At 44.8% G+C, this 12500-nt stretch overlaps 1 protein-coding gene across 1 annotated transcript in view; it reads right to left on the bottom strand.

Annotated features, from left to right (window-relative positions):
• The window catches only part of EMID1 (EMI domain containing 1), a gene marked incomplete at its 5' end in the record, with an annotated part of 40347 nt that overhangs the window by 26362 nt on the left and 1485 nt on the right, over positions 1-12500 (bottom strand). The window contains 2 exons of the mRNA XM_075567946.1: positions 604-707; positions 1102-1215. Coding sequence (XP_075424061.1) covers positions 604-707; positions 1102-1215 — 218 coding nt within the window. The remainder of the gene's footprint in view (positions 1-603; positions 708-1101; positions 1216-12500) is intronic.

Below are 12500 nucleotides of genomic sequence, written 5' to 3'. Positions count from 1 at the left end.
AGGGGAGAGGACAGGTCACAGAGGCAGGAAGGATCCTATAACCCAAGTAGATTTACCTCTTCCTTCTGTCAGCCAGAAGCAGGAAGAGATACAGATGCTGAGAGTTAATGAACAACATCCCCATACGTAAAAAGGGGTCAGCTCCTATACAGAGACAGAAGAGGTCCCCTCGGGATTGGTAGTCTTGTAAACCCATACAAGCTGCCTTTTCTCATACAGAGATATGTCTACACAGCTATATAGTCTGGGGTCCCATATATACAGATATAGGGGTTCTTGTCCAATATATACAGGTATAGGGTCTCTGGTATCAACAAGTATAGAGTATCTGACCTCATAACTACGGATAAAATGTCAATGGCCCCATGTATAAAAATATTGGGTCTCTGGTCTCATATATACAGATATATGTTATCTGGTCCCATATAGGCAAGTATAGGTGGTTCCATTTGTACAGAATAATGGAAGGCCACTGGTCACAAATATACAGCTATAGAGTCTCTGATCCTACATATACATCTATAAGGTATCTGGGTCCATATACAATGATATAGGGTCTCTTCTGGGGCTACTTATACAGATATAGGGTCTTGGGTGTCTCACCCTCCTCGCAGTTGGCACCTCGATGACCCAGGCAACATCTCCACTCCAGGACGGTCACCGTTTTATAGCTGAATTTGTAGGTGGGTCTGACAACTGCCCTATAACTAAAAGATGAGACAGCTGAGGGACAGACCGTATAAGAGAGAGAGGTATTCAGGCAGAGAGAGACTGATTGAAAAATAACGAAAGAGTCATCATAACACAGACCGTAGGAGGTGAGAGGGAGAGAGAGAGAGAGGGTTGACAGACAGAAATACTGAGACCTCTAGAAAAAGAGACAGCAACACAGTTTAGAAGAAAGAGAGACGTAGGCCAAAAGAGACAGACATAGAAAGGGAAAGAGAGGAAAAAGGTATGAGATTGAGAGCAGGAGAGAGACACAGTTAAGCATTTTGTTAGAAAAGCTCAGCCATTCTAAACTATAAGAGACTGCAAAGTGATAGGAGACAGGCACTAAGAGACAAAGAGACAGTCAGAGCTCACCCCGTGCTCTCTCACCTGCCCCCAGAGCAGCCTGCAGCCCAGTGACAGCTCTGATACACTCTCTGTAGGAAAGTGCCATTCTGAACCTGGCACGAGACCGTCCGACTCACAGGCACCGAGCACCAGTTCCTGAGAGACAAGAGAGAGAGGGAGAGACGTGTGTGTGTGAGAGAGACATACAGAGAGAGAGAGAGAGAGAGAGAGGGAGAGACGTGTGTGTGAGAGAGACATACAGAGAGAGAGAGAGAGAGAGAGGGAGAGACGTGTGTGTGTGAGAAAGACATACAGAGAGAGGGAGAGAGAGAGGGAGAGACGTGTGTGTGTGAGAGAGACATACAGAGAGAGAGAGAGAGAGAGAGAGAGAGAGAGACGTGTGTGTGAGAGAGACATACAGAGAGAGAGAGAGAGAGAGGGAGAGACGTGTGTGTGAGAGAGACATACAGAGAGAGGGAGAGACGTGTGTGTGAGAGAGACATACAGAGAGGGAGAGAGAGAGGGAGAGACGTGTGTGTGAGAGAGACATACAGAGAGAGAGGGAGAGAGAGAGGGAGAGACATGTGTGTGTGAGAGAGACATACAGAGAGAGAGAGAGAGAGAGGGAGAGACGTGTGTGTGAGAGAGACATACAGAGAGAGAGAGAGAGAGAGGGAGAGACGTGTGTGTGAGAGAGACATACAGAGAGGGAGAGGGAGAGACGTGTGTGTGAGAGAGACATACAGAGAGGGAGAGAGAGAGAGAGGGAGAGACGTGTGTGTGTGAGAGAGACATACAGAGAGGGAGAGAGAGAGAGAGGGAGAGACGTGTGTGTGTGAGAGAGACATACAGAGAGGGAGAGAGAGAGAGGGAGAGACGTGTGTGTGTGAGAGAGACATACAGAGAGAGAGAGAGAGAGAGAGGGAGAGACGTGTGTGTGTGAGAGAGACATACAGAGAGAGGGAGAGAGAGGGAGGGAGAGACGTGTGTGTGTGAGAGAGACATACAGAGAGAGAGAGAGAGAGAGAGGGAGAGACGTGTGTGTGTGAGAGAGACATACAGAGAGAGAGAGGGAGAGACGTGTGTGTGTGAGAGAGACATACAGAGAGAGAGAGAGAGAGAGAGAGGGAGAGACGTGTGTGTGTGAGAGAGACATACAGAGAGAGAGAGGGAGAGACGTGTGTGTGTGAGAGAGACATACAGAGAGAGAGAGAGAGAGGGAGAGAGAGGGAGAGACGTGTGTGTGTGAGAGAGACATACAGAGAGAGAGAGAGAGGGAGAGAGAGGGAGAGACGTGTGTGTGTGAGAGAGACATACAGAGAGAGAGAGGGAGAGACGTGTGTGTGTGAGAGAGACATACAGAGAGAGAGAGAGAGAGGGAGAGACGTGTGTGTGAGAGAGACATACAGAGAGAGAGAGAGAGAGACGTGTGTGTGTGAGAGAGACATACAGAGAGAGAGAGAGAGAGGGAGAGACGTGTGTGTGAGAGAGACATACAGAGAGAGGGAGAGACGTGTGTGTGAGAGAGACATACAGAGAGACAAGAGAGAGAGGGAGAGACGTGTGTGTGTGAGAGAGACATACAGAGAGAGAGAGAGAGAGAGAGAGGGAGAGACGTGTGTGTGAGAGAGACATACAGAGAGAGAGAGAGAGAGAGAGACGTGTGTGTGAGAGAGACATACAGAGAGAGAGAGAGAGGGAGAGACGTGTGTGTGTGAGAGAGACATACAGAGAGAGAGAGAGAGAGAGAGGGAGAGACGTGTGTGTGAGAGAGACATACAAAGAGCGAGAGGGAGAGAGAGGGAGAGACATGTGTGTGTGAGAGAGACATACAGAGAGAGAGAGAGAGACGTGTGTGTGAGAGAGACATACAGAGAGAGAGAGAGAGAGAGAGAGGGAGAGACGTGTGTGTGAGAGAGACATACAGAGAGAGAGAGAGAGAGAGAGGGAGAGACATGTGTGTGAGAGAGACATACAGAGAGAGAGAGAGAGAGAGAGAGAGGGAGAGACGTGTGTGTGTGAGAGAGACATACAGAGAGAGAGAGAGAGAGGGAGAGACGTGTGTGTGAGAGAGACATACAGAGAGAGAGAGAGAGAGAGGGAGAGACGTGTGTGTGAGAGAGACATACAGAGAGAGGGAGAGACGTGTGTGTGAGAGAGACATACAGAGAGGGAGAGAGAGAGGGAGAGACGTGTGTGTGAGAGAGACATACAGAGAGAGAGAGAGAGAGAGAGGGAGAGACATGTGTGTGAGAGAGACATACAGAGAGAGAGAGAGACATGTGTGTGTGAGAGAGACATACAGAGAGAGAGAGAGAGAGAGGGAGAGACGTGTGTGTGAGAGAGACATACAGAGAGAGAGAGAGAGAGAGAGGGAGAGACATGTGTGTGAGAGAGACATACAGAGAGAGAGAGAGAGACATGTGTGTGTGAGAGAGACATACAGAGAGAGAGAGAGAGAGAGGGAGAGACGTGTGTGTGAGAGAGACATACAGAGAGAGAGAGAGAGAGGGAGAGACGTGTGTGTGAGAGAGACAAGAGAGAGAGGGAGAGACGTGTGTGTGTGAGAGAGACATACAGAGAGAGAGAGAGAGAGGGAGAGACGTGTGTGTGAGAGAGACATACAGAGAGAGGGAGAGAGAGAGGGAGAGACGTGTGTGTGTGAGAGACATACAGAGAGAGGGAGAGACGTGTGTGTGAGAGAGACATACAGAGAGGGAGAGAGAGAGGGAGAGACGTGTGTGTGAGAGAGACATACAGAGAGAGAGAGAGGGAGAGACATGTGTGTGAGAGAGACATACAGAGAGAGAGAGAGAGAGAGAGAGAGGGAGAGACGTGTGTGTGAGAGAGACATACAGAGAGAGGGAGAGACGTGTGTGTGAGAGAGACATACAGAGAGCGAGAGAGAGAGGGAGAGACGTGTGTGTGAGAGAGACATACAGAGAGAGAGAGAGAGGGAGAGACGTGTGTGTGAGAGAGACATACAGAGAGAGAGAGGGAGAGACGTGTGTGAGAGAGACATACAGAGAGAGAGAGGGAGAGACGTGTGTGTGAGAGAGACATACAGAGAGAGGGAGAGACGTGTGTGAGAGAGACATACAGAGAGAGAGACGGAGAGAGATCCTGTGTGTGAGAGACACATACAGAATGTGAGACATACTGTGTGTGAGAGAGACATACAGAGAAAGAGAGACGGAGAGAGATCCCGACACACGAGAAAGAGTGATATACAGTGTGTGAGACATACTGTATGTGTGAGAAAGAGATAAAGAGAGAGATATAGTGTGTGGGAGAGAGATGCAGAGCAAGAGAGAGTGAGATCATGTGTGTGAGAAAGAGACATGCAGTGTGTAAGACATACTGTGTGTGTGAGAGAGATACAGAGAAAGAGAGACACATACACACAGAGAGCGAGAGGCATTGTGTGTGAGTGTGAGTGAGTGCGAGTGTGTGAGAGAGAGAGAGAGAGGCATCCTGTGTGTGTATGACAGAGATATACAAAGAGAGACATACTGAGTGTGTGTGAGAGACATACAGAGAGAAGAGAATTAGAGACACATATTGTATGTGAGAGAGCTATGGCGAGAGAGAGCTATGGAGAGAGAGAGAGCTATGGAGAGAGAGAGAGCTATGGAGAGAGAGAGAGCTATGGCGAGAGAGTGAGAGAGAGAGCTATGGAGAGAGAGAGAGCTATGGAGAGAGAGAGAGCTATGGAGAGAGAGAGAGCTATGGAGAGAGAGAGCTATGGAGAGAGAGAGAGCTATGGAGAGAGAGAGAGCTATGGAGTGAGAGCAAGAGAGCTATGGAGAGAGAGAGCTATGGAGAGAGAGCTATGTAGAGAGAGCTATGGAGAGAGAGAGAGAGAGAGAGAGAGAGAGAGAGAGAGAGAGAGAGAGAGAGAGAGAGAGAGAGAGAGAGAGAGATATCAAGCTATGGAAAGAGAGAGATCGAGCTATGGAGAGAGAGATCGAGCTATGGAGAGAGAGATCGAGCTATGGAGAGAGAGAGATCGAGCTATGGAGAGAGAGAGAGCTATGGAGAGAGAGAGAGAGCTATGGAGAGAGAAAGAGCTATGGAGAGAGAGAGAGAGCTATGGAGAGAGAGAGAGCTATGGAGAGAGAGAGCTATGGAGAGAGAGAGAGAGCTATGGAGAGAGAGCGAGAGAGCATCATTTTTTGGTGTGCACGGCTCATCCCTTTTTGCTAAAATACATTAACAAAACAGAGAGAATATAGCAAGTTTAAGTAAAAAAAATTGTATTCATCAAATTTCGATATCTGTAGAAACGCTATTAATACTTGTATTACCTCCACTTTTTTAGCACAACTCCAGGCTGGTGCTAATAGACCTTTCCTATGTACAGATGCAGCCTAGGCACAGGTGCCGGTATCTCGGCAAAGTTTAAATGTCCCGGTCATGTGACGTGGGAGATTTAAGCAATGCAGGGAGATTCCAGCCCCCCCATACTGGGGCCTGTAACTCGGGAAGCCGGGGGTCCGTGGGGCTGAAATGAATGCGGTTCAGCTCCGGAGACCCCCTGCTTCAATACTGTGTTATTAAAATAATATAAAAGCAGCTTGATTACCATAGCGGCTAATCCCCGGTATGGGGGTGCTGGTATCTCCCTGCATTGTTTAAATCTCCGCGTCACGTGACCGGGACATTTAAACATTGGGGAGAGGTCCGAGACTGTCTCCATTTTACCGTTCTCACAACTTTATAGACAAAATAAGTAAGCTTTCACTTCCACTTTGCGCCTTATTTAGGAGCGTAGAAATAATGATGAATCACTACTAATTCTTTCATTATTAACGCACCCTAAAAAAATGTTTCCAATGTGATAATATCTCCACTTTATGGAAATGTGATGAATCCAGGAGTATGTGTCAGAGACATGCAGCGAGAGACATACTTGTGTGAGAGAGACATACCGAGACAGAGACATACTGAGTATGTGTGTGAGAGACAGACAGAGATTGATATATTGCATGTGAGAGCTAGCTATACAGAGAGAGATTGTATGCGAAAGAGCTATACAGAGAGAGCGAGAGAGATTGTATGTGAGACAGCTATGCAGAGACATCTTGTATGTGAGACAGCTATATAGAGAGAGATTGTATGTGAGACAGCTATATAGAGAGAGATTGTACAGTATGTGAGAAAGCTATATAGAGAGAGATTGTATGTGAGACAGCTATATAGAGAGAGATTGTATCTGAGACAGCTATACAGAGACATATTGTATGTGAGACAGCTATATAGAGATATATTGTATGTGAGACAGCTATATAGAGAGAGATTGTACAGTATGTGAGAAAGCTATATAGAGAGAGATTGTATGTGAGACAGCTATATATAGAGAGAGATTGTATGTGAGACAGCTATATATAGAGAAAGATTGTATGTGAGACAGCTATATATAGAGAGAAATTGTATGTGAGACAGCTATATATAGAGAGAAATTGTATGTGAGACAGCTATATAGAAAGAGATTGTATGTGAGACAGCTATATATAGAGATTGTATGTGAGACAGCTATATAGAGAGAGATTGTATGTGAGACAGCTATATAGAGATAGATTGTATGTGAGACAGCTATACAGAGACATATTGTATGTGAGACAGCTATATAGAGATATATTGTATGTGAGACAGCTATATATAGAGAGAGATTGTATGTGAGACAGCTATATATAGAGAGAGATTGTATGTGAGACAGCTATATATAGAGAAAGATTGTATGTGAGACAGCTATATATAGAGAGAAATTGTATGTGAGACAGCTATATATAGAGAGAAATTGTATGTGAGACAGCTATATATAGAGATTGTATGTGAGACAGCTATATAGAGATAGGTTGTATGTGAGACAGCTATACAGAGACATATTGTATGTGAGACAGCTATATAGAGATAGATTGTATGTGAGACAGCAATATAGAGAGAGATTGTATGTGAGACAGCTATATAGAGAGAGATTGTATGTGAGACAGCTATATAGAGATAGGTTGTATGTGAGACAGCTATACAGAGACATATTGTATGTGAGACAGCTATATAGAGATAGATTGTATGTGAGACAGCAATATAGAGAGAGATTGTATGTGAGACAGCTATATAGAGAGAGATTGTATGTGAGACAGCTATATAGAGATAGGTTGTATGTGAGACAGCTATATAGAGAGAGATTGTATGTGAGACAGCTATATAGAGAGAGATTGTATGTGAGACAGCTATATAGAGATAGGTTGTATGTGAGACAGCTATATAGAGAGAGATTGTATGTGAGACAGCTATATATAGAGATTGTATGTGAGACAGCTATATAGAGATAGGTTGTATGTGAGACAGCTATACAGAGACATATTGTATGTGAGACAGCTATATAGAGAGAGATTGTATGTGAGACAGCAATATAGAGAGAGATTGTATGTGAGACAGCTATATAGAGAGAGATTGTATGTGAGACAGCTATATAGAGATAGGTTGTATGTGAGACAGCTATACAGAGACATATTGTATGTGAGACAGCTATATAGAGATAGATTGTATGTGAGACAGCAATATAGAGAGAGATTGTATGTGAGACAGCTATATAGAGAGAGATTGTATGTGAGACAGCTATATAGAGATAGGTTGTATGTGAGACAGCTATATAGAGAGAGATTGTATGTGAGACAGCTATATAGAGAGAGATTGTATGTGAGACAGCTATATAGAGATAGGTTGTATGTGAGACAGCTATATAGAGAGAGATTGTATGTGAGACAGCTATATAGAGAAAGATTGTATGTGAGACAGCTATATAGAGATATATTGTATGTGAGACAGCTATATAGAGATATATTGTATGTGAGACAGCTATATAGAGATATATTGTATGTGAGACAGCTATATATAGAGAGAGATTGTATGTGAGACAGCTATATATAGAGAGAGATTGTATGTGAGACAGCTATATATAGAGAGAGATTGTATGTGAGACAGCTATATATAGAGAGAGATTGTATGTGAGACAGCTATATATAGAGAAAGATTGTATGTGAGACAGCTATATATAGAAAGAGATTGTATGTGAGACAGCTATATATAGAAAGAGATTGTATGTGAGACAGCTATATATAGAGAGAAATTGTATGTGAGACAGCTATACAGGGACATATTGTATGTGAGACAGATATATAGAGATAGGTTGTATGTGAGACAGCTATACAGGGACATATTGTATGTGAGACAGCTATATAGAGAGAGATTGTATGTGAGACAGCTATGCAGAGAGACATATTGTATGTGAGACAGCTATATACAGAGACATAATGTATGTGAGACAGCTATATAGAGATAGATTGTATGTGAGACAGCAATATAGAGAGAGATTGTATGTGAGAGCTATACAGAGAGACATATTGTATGTGAGACAGCTATAGAGTGATTGTATGTGAGACAGCTATATATAGAGTGATTGTATGTGAGACAGCTATATATAGAGTGATTGTATGAGACAGCTATATATAGAGATTGTATGCGAGACAGCTATATATAGAGAAATTGTATGTGAGACATCTACTGTATATGCAGACAGACATTGTATGTGGAGACATACAGAGAGAGACACATTGTATGTGAGAGATACACAGAGAGAGAGACACATTGTATATGAGAGACATACAGAGAGAGAGACACATTGTATGTGAGAAACATACAGAGAGAGACACATTGTATGTGAGAGATACACAGAGAGAGACACATTGTATATGAGAGACATACAGAGAGAGAGACACATTGTATGTGAAAGACATACAGAGAGAGTGAGACACATTGTATGTGAGAGACATACAGAGAGAGACACATTGTATATGAGAGACATACAGAGAGAGACACATTGTATGTGACAAGGGTAAGCTATACAGAGAGAGAGAATTAGAGTCACATTGAGCTATGTTTACTAAGCAGTATTCTGCTATAAGACACTTTGGGTGCTGCTGGATGACATCTTCCCGCTAAGTATTGTATTGTATGTCTTTATTTATATAGCGCCATTAATGTACATAGCGCTTCACAGTAGTAATACATGTGGTAATCAAATAAATAACAGATAATATAAATAGCAGATCATGGGAATAAGTGCTTTAGACATAAAAGTAACATTAAGGAAGAGGAGTCCCTGCTCCGAGGAGCTTACAATCTAATTGGTAGATAGGGAGAATGTACAGAGACAGTAGGAGGGAGTTCTGGTAAGTGCGTCTGCAGGGGGCCAAGCTTTATGTATCATGTGTTCAGAATATCCACAGTGCTATTCATATGCTTCTTTAAGCAAGTGTGTCTTAAGGTGGGTCTTAAAGGTGGATAGAGAGGGTACTAGTCGGGTACTGAGGGGAAGGGCATTCCAGAGGTGTGGGGCAGTCAGTGAAAAAGGTTTAAGGTGGGAGAGGGCTTTAGATACAAAGGAGGTAGAAAGAAGACATCCTTGAGAAGAACGCAAGAGTCTGGATGGTGCATAACGAGAAATTAGGGCTGAGATGTAAGGAGGGGCAGAAGAGTGTAAAGCTTTAAAAGTGAGGAGAAGAATGGAGTGTGAGATGCGGGAGTTGATCGGAAGCCAGGAGAAGGATTTCATGAGGGGAGATGCTGAGACAGATCTAGGAAAGAGTAGAGTGATTATGGCAGCAGCATTTAGGATAGATTGTAGGGGAGACAGGTGAGAGGCAGGAAGGCCGGACAGCAGGAGGTTACAGTAATCAAGACGGGAGAGAATGTGGGCCTGAGTCAGCGTTTTAGCAGTCAAGTAACAGAGGAAAGGGCGTATCTTTGTTATATAGCGGAGGAAAAAGCAACAAGTTTTAGAAATGTTTTGAATGTGAGGGGCGAATGTGAGAGAGGAGTCGAGTGTGACCCCTAGGCAGCGTGCGTGGGCTACTGGGTGAATGATCGTAGTTCCAACAGTAATGTGGAAGGAGGTAGTAGGGCCAGGTTTGGGAGGAAGTATGAGGAGCTCTGTTTTAGCCATGTTGAGTTTAAGGCGGCGGAGGGCCATCCAGGATGATATAGCAGAGAGACATTCAGAAACTTTGGTTTGTACAGCAGGTGTAAGGTCAGGTGTTGAAAAGTATATTTGTGTGTCGTCAGCATAGAGGTGATATTTAAACCCAAAAGATGTTATTAGGTCACCTAGAGAGAGTGTGTACAGAGAAAAGAGAAGAGGTCCCAGGAGAGAGCCCTGGGGTACCTCCACAGAGAGATCAATAGAGGAGGTGATAGCAGAAGAGACACTGAAAGAACGATGGGAGAGGTAGGATGAAATCCAGGATAGAGCTTTGTTCCGAATACCAAGAGTATGGAGAATATGAAGGAGAAGAGGGTGGTCCACGGTGTCAAATGCTGCAGAGAGGTCGAGTAATATGAGCAGAGTGTAATGACCTCTGTCTTTGGCAGCATGGAGGTCGTCAGTTATTTAGTGAGGGCTGTTTCCGTGGAGTGAGCAGTGCGGAAGCCAGATTGTAGAGGGTCTAGGAGAGAATAGGTGTTGAGAAAATGGAGCAATCGAGAGAATACAAGACATTCAAGGAGTTTAGAGGCAAAAGGCAGGAGGGAGACAGGTCGATAGTTAGAAAGACAGGTAGGGTCAAGCTTGCTGTTTTTGAGTAATGGTATGACTGTTGCATGTTTGAAGGAGGATGGAAAGGTTCCAGAGCAGAGGGAGGAGTTAAAAATGTGTGTGAGCGTAGGGATTATAGTAGGAGCAAGAGGTTTTAGGAGATGGGAGGGAATGGGGTCAAGAGGGCAAGTGGTAGAGGGAGAATAGGCGATCAACAGCGACACATCCTCCTCTGAGACAGTGGAAAAAGGGTCAAGGAAGGCAGGAGGAGAGTTAGGAAGAGGTGTAGGATGGGAGGAAGAAACAGAGGGGTATTCAAGTGACTTGAATATGTTGAGCGGTGTCTTCCAGCACTGGCACGTAATGCAGATACATACACATACACACATACACATACACACACACACACGTCCAGTATTACCTCTAATGTTTTACTGGACAGAGTGTCCAAAAACAGGACAGTCCGGTTCAATATTGGACACCTAGTAACCCTAAAACATACACATATATAAACGCACACACATGCCCTCCAAATGTACCTATTTAGCAGGTACTGTACCTATTTCTGTCTGTCCCCCTGAGAATAGAGCTCCACTGCCGGTCTCCCATTGGTTGAAGCTCAGAACCTTCAGCTAATTACAGCAGCTTGACTGACTGACTGACTGACTGACTGATGACTAGGAATGACTGACTGACTGACTGATGACTAGGAATGACTGATTTGATAAACGGTCAGCGGATTATAATAAGGAAGTTATCACTGCTTCTATTTCATGAGTATATAAGAATTTACAAGATAATCCAGAAGTCCACGTTGAATGGTAAAACGATCTTAATTCATATAATAGGGATTCCGAACAACGGTTCACAAGGCGTCTCCCAGGGGTTCACCCCCCAAAATCTGTAATAGCAGCTCCCAGGCATCATAGTGGGGACTGCGCACTTAGTAAGGCCCCAAACTGCCCCTTAGCGTGGGGGTTACAGCTGTCACTTACAGCGGGAGCTTCCAAAGTCACTCCCCACAATGCCTTTATCCACAGTGGCAATGCATTGTGGGACATGACTTTGGAAGCTCCCACAGTGAGTGACAGCTACACCCTCCCCCTCCCCCCCATGCTGCCTGCACACACTGAGGGGCTGTTTGGGGGCTTATTAAGCGCGTGTTCCCCCCACGGGCTCAGGACACGACACTGCCTGGGATCGGTCACACAGCTCTGTTAGCGACAGTCTGAGGAGTCGGCAATAAGATTTATTCATTAGGGGTTCACGGGACAAATATTTTCTATCAGGGGGGGGGGGGATGCACAGTGCAATTAAAGTTGGGGACTGCGTATAGAATAAACTGCTTTCATAGGAGCTGCTCATTATCTTATAATCCGACATTGACAATTTATTAGAGCCTGCACACATACAGATACATACACATTCATGTAGTCACACACATACACATGCAGACACACACATGCATGTGTAGATACACACATATTCATGCACACACATGCTGACATACACACACATGCAAATACACACGCTTACTGCCGTGGTAAATTCGGTGGCGCTGCCTTAGGGGAGCGGGGCTCCCTTCATGTTGGGGGGTGGGGGGGAGGGGAGGGAGTGCCAGAGACAGCGAGAGAGAGAGACTGCTCCAGGGGTAAACACAGAGCGCCTTCTACTTACTGTGTGCCAGACACCCCTGCAGTTACAGAGAGAGAGAGTGTGTGTGTGTGTGAGTGTGTGTGTGTGTTAAAGTAGGTGTTTGTGAGTGTGTGCCTGACCTGTAATAGCAAGGGGGAGCTGCAGAATAAAGCAGCTATATCCCTCGCCCTGAACAAGATGTTCTTGATCC

The sequence above is a fragment of the Ascaphus truei genome, chromosome 13 (genome assembly GCF_040206685.1).
Source record: "Ascaphus truei isolate aAscTru1 chromosome 13, aAscTru1.hap1, whole genome shotgun sequence".
In the NCBI taxonomy this organism is placed as follows: Eukaryota; Metazoa; Chordata; class Amphibia; order Anura; family Ascaphidae; genus Ascaphus; species Ascaphus truei.
This window is presented reverse-complemented; position numbering and strand designations above follow the sequence as displayed.